We start from the raw sequence: 17,986 nt of genomic DNA, 5'->3' as shown, positions 1-17,986 counted from the left end.
ATTGCACGGATCCCTCAACATACGATGGTTTCAACAAACCATGGTCCATTTGGAACAGATTACCATCGTATGTTGAGGGACCACTGTATGTGGTCTGCAATGTTAGAATACAATGACGTGGCAAATAGCATAGAGACACCAGGACCTTTTGATATTTCCATCTAGAGACAATAATAATGACATATTGTTTATATGGAGACAAAAATGTCAAACAACTGCAAATACCGGTTTCAATCTATTTATTCAATAAATAAGGTTAAAAAAAAAAAAAAAAGAAGAGAAATGCCGGACAATGAGCCGTATCATCATGTGCTTTTTATAATTTGTGATGGGACCACATGTACATTATTACATTACCTGAAGAAGGTGTCTAGAACCACATATTCCCTCCTCCCACCGTAACCTGACAAACTCCCAACCCACACAAGACTCTCAGTCCGTCTCATCTGCCGGAGCCTCCAATCGTGACGTTCTCGCGGAATTGCTTTGTTATTGTCATGATTCCTAATATTTCTATTACCTTATTCCCAAAGCTTCCCGGATGGAGCCTGAGTTTGCTGTAGGTTCAGGAGACCTACTCAGAAGGCACGGAAGGAGGTCTGCATGTTTTCTAAAGTATCCTTGTTCCCGGTGTTGTGCCAAGGCACTAAACTCAGGGCGCAATCTGTATCTGGACTATTTTTTGTTTTGCGGGGCCAATTATGGATGTGTAAGGCGGTTTTGTGGACTGTATTAAAACATGTAAAAATCAGTTACCTGTTGTTATATTATTATATATGTGTGTATACAAAATTCCCAAACACTGAACCCTTAGGCTATGGTCATTTAGCTGCACCATACTGATCAATGTCTCTGTACAAGGAGGAAAGTGTCTTCTCTAGAAGGCTGGGATTGGATTCCTGTAGAACCACATGGGACCGTTAGATGACTCCTGCTAATGATGTCACTTCGGAGACATTACCCACGTCAGCACCTAAAAGTTGAACTTCCTCTCAGGTGTTTGTTTCCCAGTAGAGAAAGAGTCCATTATTCCCTTCTGGCCATGTAACCTGTCCCCATCCACACTGTTCCCAGAATTCTCTTTAGTTAACACGAAGTTCGCACCTCTGTATTTTTCACAAGCAATCACATGGTCAGACACACAAGTTGAACAGAACAACTTCCTTAGCAGGATACAAGTGCCTCAGTCTGGTGGCATGTCCTTTTTCAAAGGGGCTGTTCAGTCTCCCATCTATAGGTCACACTGCCCCGTTCTCCTGCCGTGGTTTGTGGACGGCAGACTGGGAAGCACTAAGCGATGGAGCCAAAGTGCAGAGGAATCCAGAGAGAAGGGTGAGTCCTAGCCCGCCCCAGGCACAGAACATTGACCAGCCATACCCGTGGCTGATGTCTTCTGGTAAACCGTACACAGAGCGTGGATACCGAGAAAGCTCGAAATTGATACCGGCTACACAGGTGCAGAGGGAGATGATACAGCAGGTTCCTATAAAGGAAAAAGTTCATACACAGTTATACTTGTACTGTACAATACCCTAGATCAGGTGTAGAGATGAGCGAACTTACAGTAAATTCGATTTGTCACGAACTTCTCGGCTGTTGATGACTTTTCCTGCGTAAATTAGTTCACCCTTCAGGTGCTCCAGTGGGCTGGAAAAGGTGGATACATTCCTAGGAAAGAGTCTCCAGCCCAGTGGAGCACCGGAAAGCTGAACTAATTTATGCAGGAAAAGTCATCAACTGCCGAGCTGAGAAGTTTGTGACGAATCGAATTTACTGTAAGTTCTCTCATCTCTAATCAGGTGTGTGAAATGGCATCTAGTTTTTGTGGACAGTGTGATGATCTAGTAGGGGTATGTTCACAAAGAGATTACTGACTATGGCTTCTTCATATATGACCATGCCCCCTTTTTATGGTTAGCAGTCAGGTTGTTTAGGATTCACACACACTAGCAGCATTGGTGAAAAATCACATGCCCTTCTATGATTCGACCATAAGCCATGTATCTACACATCTTTTTATCTATGTACAGTATATATATTTCTATCTACCTACCTATGTTTACATCTATACTTATCTGTCTGTCTATCTTGAGGCTAAGTTTCCACTTCATAGAAGAGATGTATTAGGCGAAGTTTCCACTTGGGTTTTTTCTCTGGCAGTTTTTGGATATCTGCCACTGCAGTTTTTGAGCCAAAGCCAGAAATGTATTCAAAAGGAATAGGACATATAAAGGAAGGACTTATACTTCTCCTCCCTTATGGATCCACTTCTGACTTTGGCTCAAAAACTGCAGTGGCAGATATCCAAAAACTGCCAGAGAAAAAACCCAAGTGGAAACTTCGCCTAATACATCTCTTCTATGAAGAGGTTAATCTCTGCAGGATAGCCATATTGGGCAGATTCCGCATGTGTACAGCTCAGCTGCCTCCCCTGGGTTTACAGGATATGAATGACAAGTGACCACACAGACATATTGATATCAGTCCCCGGACATCTACATTTGCAGTCAGGGCCAGAGGTTTCCTATTGATTTTACTTGCTGACAAGCCATAATTGGTAGTTGGGGGATCCCCACAGATTTAGAGCTGAATTAGCCAAATATACATGAGATATTGGTCAATGAACAGCCTGGTCACACACTGGTCATATGGCCAACGTAGCGAACATAAAATAACATATAATGTGATTGCCGTCACATTATATAAAAGTCCAGTGCCAACCATAAAGGTGTCTGGAAAGCCCTGTTTGTCACCTGGAGGTCTCTGCAAACAAACAGTATAGAAGCTACATCAAAGGCTTTACCAGCCAAACAGTGCCCTTCTCTATACTGAGGAGGGGCAAGCTGTATACAGATGGCTGATTCTTCCTTTTGGAGTAAATTCTGATTTGGCTGATATATCCCTTGTCTTTTTTCAAATATCTTATTGCACATTAGTCAGATATTGCTTTACAGAGTAACTACCTATAGGGGGCACTAGAGAGACAGTTTATTTTTCTAATGGAGGATACATAAGTTTGCAAACCTTTTTCCCAGGGAGCATTGCCTTCCTACAACAGCTGACATTCTTTGAAAGAAGAAAGACTAGCACCTTTCAATTAACCCCTTTTTGACCCATGACATACCTTTAAGTCATAGGGAGTATGATGTGCGCTCATGAACTGGGCCTGCGTCATACCCGGCAGGTACCGGCTGCTATCTGCAGCTGACACCTGTTAGAAATGATAAATATCGCAGAACCCTACACTGTACGTCATTTAACTGTCTAAACGCTGCTGCTGCATTGCACTGATCTATATAAGCAATCAAACTATTAAAAAGTGAAGAAAAGAAACAAAAAAGTTAAAATATTAAAACTCCCCCCTAATTAAAATTCAAATCCCCCTTTTTACAAAAAAAAAAAAAATTAATGAAATAAACGTATTTGGTATTGCCACGTCCAAATTATTAAATTATCCCCTTCCTGATCCCGCGTGGTCAACAGCGTGAGCGCAAAACTATTTCCGATGCCAGAAGAGCTGATTTTTGCTCACATGACATCTTAGAATTTTTTTTTTTTTTTTAATAAAAAGTGATTGAAAAGTCAATTCTACACAAAAGTGGCATTGGTAAAAACTACAGCTCAAGGCACAAAAAATAAAAAATTTATCTGGTCGCTTTAAAAAAATAAAAAATAAAATGTCTTGCTCCTAACTTTTTCCCCCCCAAGATTTAAAAGAAATTTGTTAAACTCTGCTCTATGTGATATTGGATGCATACTGTAATCCATGGAAAAACTAAATGTAACATTTTCAGCCATATTAGGAGCATATATTAGGACTGCGGTCTCATGGCACAATATGGCGGCACATATGGTCAGCTAAAGGTCCATAACACGACTGAGTCCTGCTGTACAGGCTCCCAGCACCTGGGTCTCTGATGGATGCATAAGCCATTGGGCTTGGTTCAACAAGCATTGATCGCTTCAGGTAATTTGGTTGTATCCTTATCTGTCTGACACCAATATGGCCAACATTACAGCACCTAGGTTTCTTCTACTCTTGAATGTGTTTATTTGCAGATACATGACAGGAAGAGTTGTATTAGTTCATATCATTGAAAGAATAGAAATGAGGGGTGGCAGCCATATTGGAAATCATCTGGCGTTTCCAAAAATGTATATAAATAGAATGCCTTTTATAATTTGAAACAAAATGCCCTTTAATTTCATGTATCACTAGACATAATAAATCAGTCTGCAGCGGGTGTGACAGGGTAATTTGTGAGGGGTCCCATAAGACCTCTTACAAAATGGATATGGAGCAATACCTCCCCCTCCCGGCGGTGACCTCAGCTGGAGGACTCTATCATCAATCTATGATCTCTTTGTGCACAGACAAGTCAATAGCTGATAATTAGCTGACTCTATGACCTGAAGTGGAGAGAAAAGTCGTCCTCACCTCCCATGAGAAACAGCAGCCCCGCCACATACTGCATTAGGTCATGCTCCTTGCAGCAACCCAACACGCCTATGAGCCATCCAAACAGGATGATGGAGACCGCCATCCCAATAAAGCCAGCTGTCATCCGGCGCAGATCTGGGGGAAGGAAACAGAGGAGAGAATCATTTATTGTGAAGCAATTGTTACCAATTGATCAGAACATTTTTCACAGTTTTTTATGGTATTTTATTGGTACGTCCACTACTTTACAGTTATATCTGGAGTTGGATCTATCTACATTTCAGTTCATGCCAGTACTTTACTTAAAAGGGGCATTCCAGGAAAAAAAACTTATATATATATATCAACTGGCTCCAGAAAGTTAAACAGATTTGTAAATTACTTCTATTAAAAAATCTTAATCCTTTCAGTACTTATGAGCTTCTGAAGTTAAGGTTGTTCTTTTCTGTATAAGTGCTCTCTGATGACACCTGTCTCGGGAAATGCCCAGTTTAGAAGAGGTTTGCTTTGGGCATTTGCTTCTAAACTGGGCGTTTCCCAAGACACGTGTCATCAGAGAGCACTTAGACAGAAAAGAACAACCTTAACTTCAGAAGCTCATAAGTACTGAAAGGATTAAGATTTTTTAATAGAAGTCATTTACAAATCTGTTTAACTTTCCGGAGCCAGTCGATATATAAAAGAAAGTTTTTTCCTGGATAACCCCTTTAAAAGGGATACTCTGCTGCTCGGCATTTAGAACAAACTGTTCCGAACGCTGGAGCTGGCAGCTTGTGATGTCATAGCCTCCTCATGACATCACACCCTGCCCCCTTAATGCAAGTCTATGGGAGGGGCGTCATGCACCTCCCATAGACTTGCATTGAGGGGGCGGGACGTGATGTCATGAGGGGGAGGGGCTATGACGACATGAGCTCCCGGCGCCGTCTCCAGCGTTCGGAATAGTTTGCTTCAAACGCTGAGCAGCGGTGTATCCCTTTAAAACACAGCTGGCTACTATTGGAAACCATCAGCAAGCTTGTCAATAGTGAAAATGTAAAGATGATACTTCTCAGAAAGCCAATCAACATGGAAATCTCTGAACAGGTAGGGGATGCTGGGATATTACAGCTCTGAAGGCTGCGGGATTGAAAATGCAGCTCTATGAGAAATACCAGAACGCTTGTTGGCTAACAAGGAAATCTTCACTTCTGAGGCCACTCTAAGGCTTAGTTCAGACATACACACTGCAGATTACATACATTGTTATTTGTCTTCAATGGCAGCAGTCTTGACAGGGTAAATATTCCTCATTATGACAAATGAATTTCTGCACTACTGAGGATCTCATAGTCAGTCAGATCACGTACTATGGAGATTATAAGGTGGTCTTTCCTGGCTCTCATATATAGGAAACGGGGTCTATCATTAAGAGAGTACAATGAGAGGAGTGTTTCCCGGTAAGCACTGGTGTCAGTGAAACCTTAATCAATTTAGGGCCCATAAACCATCCAGAAAATAAATTGATTTCTTCCAAAAACAACACCCCTCTTGTCCTCAGGTTATATGTGGTATTGCAGATCAGTTGCATTGAAGTGAATCTACTAAAACCACATAGAACCTGAGGACATGCTGTTTTGAATAAAAGCAAAAAATGATGTTTTTTCTATTCCTGGATAAACTTTTAGGGGGCGTTCACACGCTATTTGTTATTGCGGGTTCTCCGCTGCGTATTTGAAAGTGGGCGGGCTCTTCTCGGCTGTCCGTAGTAGATTTTCCGCGGCGGAATTTACGATGCGGAAAATCCGCCGCAGTCCCTACTGACTTCAATGGGCTTGTGGCGGATATTCCACAGCGTAAATTCCTCCATGGAAAATCTGCTGCGGACAGCCGAGAAGAGCCCGCCCTGTTTCAAATATGCAGCGGAAAACCCCCCAAAATAAATAGTGTGTGAACGCACCCTTAGGCTACGTTTCCACAGTTTTTTTTTTTGTTTTTGATTCATTTTTTTAGAATTCCCTGACCCACACGCTAATGGCAAACTTCTGTTTTCCTGAAGCGCCAGCACTGGCGAAATGAAGTATTACACAGTGTTCATTCAAATTAGCTTGTTGTCTGTGTGAGGCTGGGTTCACATGGGTGAAAAACAGGTGCGGACGTTCCACACATTTGACGGACCGACAGACGGAAATTCTTGTGGACTCCACAGAAAGAATAGACTTGACTATCCTTTCTACGGAAACATCTGGCGCAGAAATTATGCCGTGTCGCAGAATCCCGTTGAAATCAATGAAACGCTGAGGCAGCGGAATGTCCATGCCAGAATACTCTTTAAAGGGGTACTCCGGTGAAAAACTTTTTTTTTTTTTTAAATCAACTGGTGCCAGAAAGTTAAACAGATTTGTAAATTACTTCTATTAAAAAATCTTAATCCTTCCTGTAGTTATTAGCTGCTGAATACTACAGAGGAAATTCTTTTCCGTTTGACATCATGAGCACAGTGCTCTCTGCTGACATCTCTGTCCATTTTAGGAACTGTCCAGGGTAAAAGGAAATCCCCATAGCAAACATATGCTGTTCGGGACAGTTCCTAAAATGGACAGAGATGTCAGCAGAGAGCACTGTGCTCATGATGTCAGCAGACAGCTCTGTGTTTCAAAAAGAAAAGAATTTCCGAAGTAGTATTCAGCAGCTAATAAGTACAGGAAGGATTAAGATTTTTTAATAGAAGTAATTTACAAATCTGTTTAACTTTCTGGCACCAGTTGATTTAAAAAAAAAAAAAGTTTTTCACTGGAGTACCCCTTTAAGGACATTCTGCCCAATTTTCGCCTGTGGGAACATACCCTAACACAGGACAAATCTTCCAGAGCGAGACACTCCATGTACACACTCCATTCACAGACCAAGAGATCAGGATCCTGAACAAAGAACCCCCATCTATTAACTGAGAATACAACCCCCTTAAAGGGGTGCTCCGCGGCTCCAGGAGCTCGTGACGTCATAGCCTCATCCCTCATGACGCCACACCCCGCCCCCTCAATGCAAGTCTATGGGAGGGGGCGTGACAGCCGTCACGCCCCCTCCCATAGACTTGCATTGAGGGGGTGGGGGCGTGACGTCACGAGCTCCCGCCTCCAGCGTTCGGAACAGTTTGTTCCAAACGCTGAGCAGAGGAATACCCCTTTAATGTCTGATCCTGTTCTTGTCAGCCAAATCTGATGATGATTTATTAGGTATTGGGGGCTACAAAACCCCAAATGACCTTGTCTCATGAGTAAGGAGGGGAGGTGGATTGAAATCATTCGGTCCTGCCATATGTAATCATAGCAAAGTTGAATGCGCAGGAGAAGGACCAAAGAGAACATCTGATCTGTTCAGCATATATGGAAGGACAGTCGGAGAATGTGAATCTGGTACTTCAGACTGAGCTATTAGGCCCCTTGCACACTATGTGCAGCATGCGCAGCCCTAATGAATGGCTATGAGCGCGCTGACATGCGCTGTCCCCATTGATGGCAATGCAGTTTTGTGCGGTATGCCGCCGAAAGAATGAACATGTTCAGTGCAGCAGAATTTAATAGACTGGAACCTCCACCTGGAATTTTTCTGTGCGGAACTTCTGCAGTGTGCATGGGACCTACTGTAATAGGAACAGGTACTTTGGTTGGACAAAGGCCTAAATTGGTAACGTTCATTGGGATATGTCACAGTCATACACATTCATTCAATTTTAGACGCCACATCTACCATGTACCATTTATAATACTAGTGTCATCTTATGCGGCAGCGGGGCCATTGCACCCAATCAGACTTCAGGGACTGGGTGCAACTGTGCCTTTGATAGCTTTGTCCATGCTCTTAGCCCGATGTGCTCAGTAAACAAGCGCTGATCTTGCAGATCGCCGCTCATTCAAAGAGCCTATTACAAGGCTCTAATATGATGCAGGCAGGGCTGTATTAAAGGAGTACTCCGGGATAAGGAAACTTATCCCCAGCAGCCGGACCCCTGCGATCTCCCGTACGGGTGGTGTGGTGGTCAAAACGCGCTTTTTCGGCAAAGAGCCGAGGACCCTGTATGGAAGATCGCATGGGGCCCAGCGGTCTGACCCCCCCCTGTGATTTGAAACTTATCACCTATCCTTAGTATAGGGGATAAGTTTCATATTCCGGAGTTCTCCTTTAAATATTGCTGATTCATTCGTGTGGCCCTTTGCTTTTATCATTTGAAAACTTTTACATGGGGAGATGTGGCGCTGACAAACTCGGATTTTTTGGCAAGCCAGAATGAGGCAACTGCTGGTCCTTATAGCCTGTGGTCACATATGGCAATTTTACCTCTATTTTCCATAAATCATGTGATTTGCATTGTGACTCAGCACAATCTTACACCGGTTTGCATAATTGCAATTTTTACCACAATTTGAGAAAATAGTAGTGAAATTGTGGTAGATCTAATTAAACACCTGGTAACATCGGCAGAACAGGCCATTAATCACTATTAGAGATGAGCGAACTTACAGTAAATTCGATTCGTCACGAACTTCTCGGCTCGGCAGTTGATGACTTTTCCTGCATAAATTAGTTCAGATTTCCGGTGCTCCGGTGGGCTGGAAAAGGTGGATATAGTCCTAGGAGACTCTTTCCTAGGAGTGTATCCACCTTTTCCTGCCCACGGGAGCACCTGAAAGCTGAACTCATTTATGCAGGAAAAGTTATCAACTGCCGAGCCGAGAAGTTCGTGACGAATCGAATTTACTGTAAGTTCGCTCATCTTAAATCACTATGTGTAATAAAGCCCTTAGCTGGGTCTTTCTACGCTGCAGATCTTGATTCTCCTTCATTTCTTTATAGAAACACGGAACTGACAATGGATCCGATAACCTCAAACCTTTATTTAGAAGGTTGTCAAAATGGATTATCTGTAGGTGTCGAAAACAAAACCTAGACAGAAGCCGGCAGCCTGAGTCACACGTTTTCCTTGTAGTACAACTGTGGCTATAGCTGCACTTAGGCTGTAGGTCCTTCTGTCTGAGGGTCTATTCACACGGCAGAATTTCCGCTTCATATTAAAGCCCATAGACTTCTATGGGATTCCGTACTCCCATTCACACTTCTGAATTTCCGCAAGCGGAAATTCAGAAGTGTAAATGGGAGTACGGAATCCCATAGAAGTCTATGGGCTTTAATTTGGAGGCGGAATTTCGCAAGCAGAAATTCTGCCGTGTGGATAGACCCTGAGGCTGGGTTCACACTGCAGAATTTCTGGGCAGAGCCGGCGGCGCTAGGACCAAGCAGACTGCATTGCTGCCCCCATAGACTGCAATGCATTTCTGGGTGGATCTTTTGGGATATCTGCTCAGAAATGCACTGCCATCTATGGGGACGGCACTGTAGTATGTGCGGTCCTAGTGCCGCCGGCTCGATCTCTGGCAGAAATTCTGCCCAGAAATTCCACAGTGTGAACCTAGCTTAAAGGGGTACTCCGCCCCTAGACATCTTATCCCCTATCCAAAGGATAGGGGATAAGATGTCAGATCGCCGGGGTCCCGCTGCTGGGGACCCCGGGGATCGCTGCTGCAGCACCCCGCTATCATTACTGCACAGAGCGAGTTCGCTCTGCACGTAATGACGGGCAATACAGGGGCCGGAGCATCGTTACGTCACGGCTCCGCCCCTTGTGACGTCATGGCCCGCCCCCGTCAATACAAGTCTATGGGAGGGGGCGTGGCGGTCGTCGCGCCCCCTGCCATAGACTTGCATTAAGGGGGCGGGCCGTGATGTCATTAGGGGCGGAGCCATGACATCAGAGATTTCAGCAGAGAGCACTGTGCTCGTGATTCAACAGAGAGCTCTGTGTTCCAAAAAGAAAAAAATTTACTCTGTAGTATTCAGCAGCTTATAAGTACTAGAAGGATTAAGATTTTTAATAGAAGTAATTTACAAATCTGTTTAACTTTCTAAAACCAGTTGATAAAAAAAAAAAAAAAAAGTTTTCCACCGGAGTACCCCTTTAAAATTGCTGCAGAGACTTTCTACGGCGGTCCTGACAAAATCTCACAGGATAATCCACATTAGAAATCTGCACCTAAGTGTGTGGATTTTGGTGCAGATTTCACCATATACATTGCAAAGGGGAAAAAATTCTTAGAAAGAATTGATTTAAAATTCTCCCCATATGTCAGTTTCCATTCAGAGGTTTTTTTCTGCTTTTTCAATGCATATCTGCTCTGTGTAAACACGCCCGCGGGGTCTCTGTGCCTAGCTGTATTCCTACCTATTACTGGGGTAACAGATGAGAGACTGCAGCTTGGTCATGAAGAAGTGGGATACTTACGCAGAGCGTGCCACTCATCTTGACGGATGGTCTTGGTGACATTGATTGGCAGGTTTGACGGCAGCGAGGAGGATGTGTAGTGATATCGGACTGGAGTGCAGCGCTGTACGAGTCCTGCAACACAAGGAAATGACAAATCAAATAGAATCAGTGCAAATGACCCCGAAATAGTATCTGCATATACATAGTTCTACACTATACATAATAGGCAAAGTGCAGGGGAAAGATAGTTACAAAACCATGGGTAAGCCCTATAAGTAGACAATGCACGGCTGTGATGATAAATCATGTTTAAAGATGACTTCTATACAGTGATCCCTCAACTTACAATGGCCTCAACATACAATAGTTTCAACATACAATGGTCTTTTCTGGACCATCGTAAGTTGAAACCAGACTCAACATACAATGTACGGACAGTCCAGATCTGTGAAACGTGTCAATGGCTAGGAGAACCAACCAATCAAAATGGGCATTCACTGGTAAAACTCCTGTATTACTGAAGCGTATGCACTGACTGGTGTCTGGTAGCGCCCCCTACAGTAGAGGGAGGTATTACATTAGGTTCTGTACACTTTACCTGTACCAGGGTTAGCTGCTCCTTTGGACACCAGGTGAGGGCGACTCCATTACTTTTTTACTTACAGGACCCGGAAGAAGCTCCTGTCCTCTACATAGACCAGTGTTTCCCAAACAGGGTGGCCCCAGCTGTTGCAAAACTACAACTCCCAGCATGCCCGGACAGCCTTTGGCTGTCCGGGCATGCTGGGAGTTGTAGTGTTGCAACAGCTGGAGGCTCCCTACTTGGGAAACACTGACATAGACAGGGATTACAGCTCCCAGCAGATCATTCCTACTTTTATATGTAAGGACTTGCTTTATCTATATTAGTTATCTACTTATTTTTCTTTAATCCTCACTTTTTTCCAATTTTTGGATGACATTTTGGTGCCTTTAGAACCAATTACCAGGTTTCCATAGAGTTCTGGTCTCAACATACAATGGTCATCCCAGAACCAATTAATATTGTAACTTGAGGGACCACTGTATACTCATCCTAGTGTGACCTCATGAGATTTGGTAAAGGGTACTACCATGCCAGGTATAGATTTAAAGGGGTATTCCATGAAAAAAATGAATATCAACTGGCGCCAGAAAGTTAAACAGATTTGTAAATTACTTCTATTAAAAAAAAAAAAAATCTTAATCCTACCAGTACTTATCAGCTGTGAAGTGCTCTCTACTGACACCTCTGTCTGCCTCAGGAACTGTCCAGAGTAGCAGGAAATCCCCATAGCAAACCTCTCCGGCTCTGGACAGTTCCTGAGACAGACAGAGGTGTCAGCAGAGAGCAATGTGGTCAGACTGGAAAGAACAAATCAACTTCAGCAGCTGATAAGTACTGAAAGGATTAAGATTTTTTAATAGAAGTAATTTACAAATCTGTTTAACTTTCTGGAGCCAGTTGATATGTAAAAAAAAATATGTTTTTTCATGGAATATCCCTTTAACACGAAGCCAAGAAACTAGACTAAAGCATGGCCTTAGGCCCCCCTTCACATACGTCCGTCATCCGGCAATATTTCCCTCTGGTGCTGTAGAAAAAGCTCTGCAGGTAAACTGATTGTAGAGCTGATCTTATTCATTTTAATGGGACAGTTCACATTCATCGAGCATTTCAAGTTGGATGCTGAATGATGGAACACGACGCATGGGTGCCGAACAGGCGAACACATCTTGCTGCTTTCCCCGTCCCGCCTGCACATAATAAATGCCAGATCCTAAACAACTGATGCACCTTTGTCATCAGTTGTGGTATCAGGTGCGGCAGATTTAGTCTGGGTTTACTGAGCCAGGTACCGGAGATATGTCAACCCAGCCTTATAGTGTAAAGGCAGCCTTAGGGTATGTTCACATGGCGGAATGTCTGTGCAAAATTCTGCATGGACATTCTTCTGCAGCAGAGTCCTATTGATTTCAATGGGATTCTGCTGCACTGTGCACACGGCAGAGTTTCTGATTCTGGAGTAGACCTGTCTATTCTTCCTGCCGATTCCGCTTGGAAATGCATTGCTATCTGTGAGATGACGCATTTCCGAGTGGTCCTAGCGCCCACCGGATCGTGCACATCGTGTACCAGGCAGAGATTCCGCACATTTTCCACCGTGTGAACCCGGCCTTACGATCACCAGGAGTGAAGCAGTGAAAAACTGGGTGGACATGCTGTTCAGTCCATTTTTTAAAGCGTACCCGTCAGATCCAAAAAATTAAAATTAATGTTTTTAATATATCACTCAGTACAAAATCCTGACCATGTACATCTAATTTTTATGTGTCTAGCACCTTTGTTTATTTTTTATTATACTTTTAATTTAGCTCACTATTCTGAATTCCTCTCAAATGGAAGGGGGTGTGGCCTCACTGTGCAGGTCTCCGCCCCCTCCCTCAGTATGCTGTCTGCTCACATCTCCCCTAGCATTAGCAAAACTACAACTCCCAGCTTATCCTCACTGACCGTAGCGGGACACAAGCTGACAGTGGGAGGATTTTCCTCTAGCTGTGAGCTCTGCGTTCACAGCTGTCAATCAAGGAAGTGTGTCCATGACATAGGTGATGAGGCATGGACACAGCAGGACTAGTATGTGTCCAAGCAGGCAGGGGGGGCAGTTGTTTGACTGGCTTTTACAGTATGAAATAGTGAAAAATTTCTAATGAAAGTAATTGCAAAACCTACTGGTTTTGCATGATTTACAACATATCAAAAGTTTTTGTATCTGACAGTGCCCATTTAATTGATGTTAAAGGGCTACGCCGCTGCTCAGCGTTTGGAACAAACTGTTCCAAATTCTGGAGCTGGCGCCGGGAGCTCGTGATGCCTGGAGCCCAGTCCCCTCATGTCACGCCCCGCCCTTTCACTGCAAGTCTATGGGAGGGGGTGTGACACCCGTCACACCCCCTCCCATATACTTGCATTGAGGGGGCAGGTGTGACATCATGAGGGGGCGGGGCTCGACGTCACGAGCTCCCGGCGCCGGCTACAGCGTTCAGAACTGTTTGTTCCAAACGCTGAGCAGTGGAGTACCCCTTTAATGCTTGCATGGTCCTGCAAGTAAAACTGCTGTTTACCTGCAAAATAATGTGTCCATTAATAAAGACAACCTACGGGCACAACATTTTGCAGGTAAACAGCTTGCAAAACCACACAGCCATTACAATCAATAGAGAACCACACAGTACATCATGACCGTGGAGTTTTTGACCGCTGCTTCTATGTTAGGCCTTAATCTAAATGGGGTTAGATTATGTTCTACTGTTCTAGTTATAACAGATTTTAGACCTGCTACATTTCGTGTTCGATCTTCTAAATCTTAGGGCGTACTGACACACTACGGCAACCGCATGTGGGAGGCAAAACCTTGTCCATATGTGCTTGACATGGGCCGTATGGTGATCCGATCACCCGGAAAATAGGGATGATCAGAGCTGTCAGGGACAGCCCTGATCATCCTGAGGGATAGGAGCGAGGTCGCAGTGCTGCGATCTCCTCCTATCCCCTGCCATTGGTCAGAACTGATTCATGAAACATGAAATTTGGGGATTTTTCACCAAAAAAGGATGCAAGTAACGCCGAAAATTTACCACCAAAATAAAGTAGAATATGTCTCGAATCTCAGAATCAGAATATTCGGTAAAAGCGTTTTTGAGTTAATAATTAGTAAAGCGACGGTGGTCAGAATTGTGAAAAAGGGCTCAGTCTTGAAAAAGTGCTGCGTCCTTAAGGGGTTAAAGGGGTATTCCAGGAATTTTTTTAATTTTACTATGCTACAGGGGCTGTAAAGTTAGTGTTGTTCATAATATAGTGTCTGTACCTGTGTGTGATGGTTTTTCTCACAATTCTTCTGTGATTTTCACTCAAATATTTATTTTTATCAGCATACAAAATTACTGTTGTCTCAGATTTTTCCCAGCTTGCAATGCGGCCAAGACCTGACTCACTAGTCAGCTGATGACAGGGAGCCTGTCTGCTTCAATGGGTGGAGCGATCGCTTGGTGGGAGAGAGATCAATCTGCAACTAATGCCACAGCTGTAGGTACCCTGATTGAAAACCACAGGTCTTTGAATGGATGCAGCTCATTTATGTTTCAATGGGTGGGGTGGCTGATGTGTGGGAGGGAGGAAAATGGAATTGTGGGATTTGTAGTAAAAAAAAAGAAAAGTCAAACAGGAAATACCAGTTCACAAAAAGCTAGTCAGTGTTATGGTAATCTCACAACATAGCCATTTAGCCCAAAGACAAGCGCAGATCCTTCCTAAGCATGTCCATTACTGTCTGCCAGGTACGTACTAAAATCACCTTATGCAGAATCCAGATTAGAATAGGAAGTTCCACTGCAGAACTTCCATAGTGTGCACAGAGCAGCACAATCATATTGAGATATATAAGATTGTGCTGCAAGCGGATTCTGCTTGGAATTAATTCCGAGTGGAATACCTGTAGTGTGCATGGGCCCTGAAAGGGGAACTCTGGTAGAAAACAATTGTTTTTAAATCAAATGGTGCCAGAAAGTTAAACAGATTTGTACATTTTTTCTTTTTAAAAATCTTAAAGGGGTATTCCAGGAAAAAACTTTTTTATATATATCAACTGGCTCCAGAAAGTAAAACAGATTAGTAAATTACTTCTATTAAGAAATCTTAATCCTTTCAGTACTTAGGAGCTTCTGAAGTTAAGGTTGTTCTTTTCTGTCTAAATCCTCTCTGATGACACCTGTCTCGGGAAACGCCCAGTTTAGAAGAGGTTTGCTATGGGGATTTGCTTCTAAACTGGGTGTTTCCCGAGACAGGTGTCATCAGAGAGGATTTAGACAGAAAAGAACAACCTTAACTTCAGAAGCTCCTAAGTACTGAAAGGATTAAGATTTCTTAATAGAAGTAATTTACTAATCTGTTTTACTTTCTGGAGCCAGTTGATATATATAAAAAAAGTTTTTTTCCTGGAATACCCCTTTAATCCTTCAGGACTTATCAGCTGCAGAATACTAGAGAGGAAGTTGTGTAGTTCTTTTCAGTCTGACCACAGTGCTCTCTGCTGACACCTCTGTCCATGTCAGGAACTGTCCAGAGCATGAACAAATCCTAGAAACCTCTCTGTTCCGGACAGTTCCTGATACAGACAGAGGTGTCAGCAGAGAGCACTGTTGTCAGACAGAAAAGAACTGGACAATTTTCTTTGTAGTATACAGCATTTGATAAGTCCTGGAAGGATAAAAAATTTTAAATAGAAGTGATTTACAAATCTGTTTAACTTTCTGGCACCAGTTGATTTAAAAAAAAAATGTTTGCACTGGAGAACCCCTTTAAGCATCTTGGTAACTTTGGCTGCATAAAAGTGACATGTCCAAAACAGAGAATACACAAAAATTTTAGGGATGAAATCAAATCAGTCACAAATCGTGGTACTGAACATGGAGAATTACAATGGCCGTTTTAGTTACTCTGCTGGAAAAGTAACTTGCACTTGCATCCAAAACTCATTGAAAACCATTATCTGCGATGTCACAATGTGACCTGCCCATCTTCTTATCGCCCTTCCATAGTCACTCTGTAGCCCTAGCCCAAGGTTTTAATCGTGTTTTATCCTTAGAGATTGTGTAAGCTGTGTGTATCGGAGGAGCGTACATTTTTAGAGCTGTCAGCAGATAAGAGTTTGTCATCATAACTCTAGCGCTAGACTGGTGCTGGAGCGATCCTAATGCATTGGGTCTACAGCCAGCAGACCTGGATCTCAGCCAGAACTAGGTCAAACGCCATCCTCCATCTACATTCATCAACCGAATTACAGACAAGTCCACAGCAAAGTAATCTCCGGCTCCCTCACTATGCCCGGCGTGTATGCAGCATGAATCAAACATTACTCTGGATATTGATCTTCAGCATTGTCTTAATGTTTTCTGTAATGTCCAGCTAAGTAGGGAAGAGAAGTACGGAAATGAAGTGGACCGTAGCATAAATGGAGTGGCTCAATTTGAGAACCTCTACTGCTTATGTCAAAGCAGTGCCCCCTGCTCAGGATCCCCCCTCTACTGGAACTATTCTTCAGTCGCTTCTAAAGAGGAAATGTATGGCCCCCCCAAGACTATCAGCTGGAAGTCCCAAAAGCTGCACCTGGCTCAAATTGTTTACTTTTGACCACATTGAATGCCTACAACTATGTTCTATACCTAAAGTGGTACTCCGCTGCCCCAGCGTTCAGAACATTTATTTCCGAACACATCGAGCGGGCGTCGTGGCGTCACGGCAGCATCCATTGTGACGACACGCAACACCCCCTCAATGCAAGTCTATGGGAGGGGGCGTGGCGGCCGCCACGCCCCCTCCCATAGACTTGCATTGAGGGGGTATGGCATGACGTCACGAGGGGCGCGGCCATGACGTCATGACCCCTGCTGCCCGCACCCAGTGGTCTAAAGAAACGCCCGCGATCAGACATCTTATCCCCTATCCTCTGGATAGGAGATAAGATGTCTAGGGGCAGAGTACCCCTTTAAGTCAAGGATACGGTAGATAGGGGGCATTGCCACGGTGTAGCCATGTACCCACATATTCCTCATGTCAGTACTGAGCCCACGAGGAGCACTGTCATCCATCTTCAGGAAAAATCTATCAACCATTGATTTCAGTGGGCAACATGCAATTTCTTGCTCAACATACCACCACATCCCTTGCACATTGCACCCACTGGCCTCCTACTTGGCTGAGAGGAATCACATAATAAGCTTAATAAATTCTCTATGATGGTTTCTTAAAGACTAGCTAAGTCTCCGTATTGCTCGGTCTTCGGAAAAAACAACAATAATAAGAAATAAAAATAAGATGCTCACTTAAAATTTTTAGAAAAAAAAGACTAAAAATAGACAATGGCGGCTCAGTCACACTTGTTGCCGAGTGCTAACTCCCAGTATCACCTTAAAATACCAATATTTATGTTTAAACAGAAAAAGGTGGAGTTAGCCCTAGACTACACAGTCAGACCTGTCTAGAGATATTTGGTTATATCTATAATTGTATATAGTACTATTGTATGCACACAATGGGGGAGATTTATCAAAACCTGTCGAGAGGAAAAGTTGCTGAGTTGCCCATAGCAACCAATCAGATCGCTGCTTTCATTTTCCAGAGGCCTTTTCAAAAATGAAAGTGATCTGATTGGTTGCTATGGGCAACTCAG

General features: G+C 43.5%; 1 protein-coding gene across 1 annotated transcript; it reads right to left on the bottom strand.

The window, feature by feature from the left end:
* Positions 1–300: 300 nt before the first annotated feature.
* Positions 301–17,503, bottom strand: LOC130276738 (transmembrane protein 178B). The gene is made up of 4 exons (XM_056526539.1): positions 17,470–17,503; positions 10,758–10,871; positions 4,439–4,576; positions 301–1,483 (listed from the first exon to the last, which is right to left on the bottom strand). The coding sequence occupies exons 1-4, from the start codon at positions 17,486–17,488 to the stop codon at positions 1,239–1,241; spliced, it is 516 nt and encodes a 171-aa protein (XP_056382514.1). The 5' UTR covers positions 17,489–17,503; the 3' UTR covers positions 301–1,238.
* Between the last annotated feature and the right edge of the window lie 483 nt (positions 17,504–17,986).

This window comes from Hyla sarda, chromosome 6, assembly GCF_029499605.1.
Source record: "Hyla sarda isolate aHylSar1 chromosome 6, aHylSar1.hap1, whole genome shotgun sequence".
Classification (NCBI taxonomy): Eukaryota; Metazoa; Chordata; class Amphibia; order Anura; family Hylidae; genus Hyla; species Hyla sarda.
This window is presented reverse-complemented; position numbering and strand designations above follow the sequence as displayed.

Excerpts from the sequence above, each read along its gene's own strand:
- LOC130276738 (XM_056526539.1), bottom strand. Across the intron at positions 4,577-10,757 it reads AGATGAGTGGCACGCTCTGC|ATCTGCGCCGGATGACAGCT; the intron begins GTAAGTATCCCA and ends TCCTTCCCCCAG. Across the intron at positions 1,484-4,438 it reads GCTGCTGTTTCTCATGGGAG|GAACCTGCTGTATCATCTCC; the intron begins GTGAGGACGACT and ends TTTCCTTTATAG.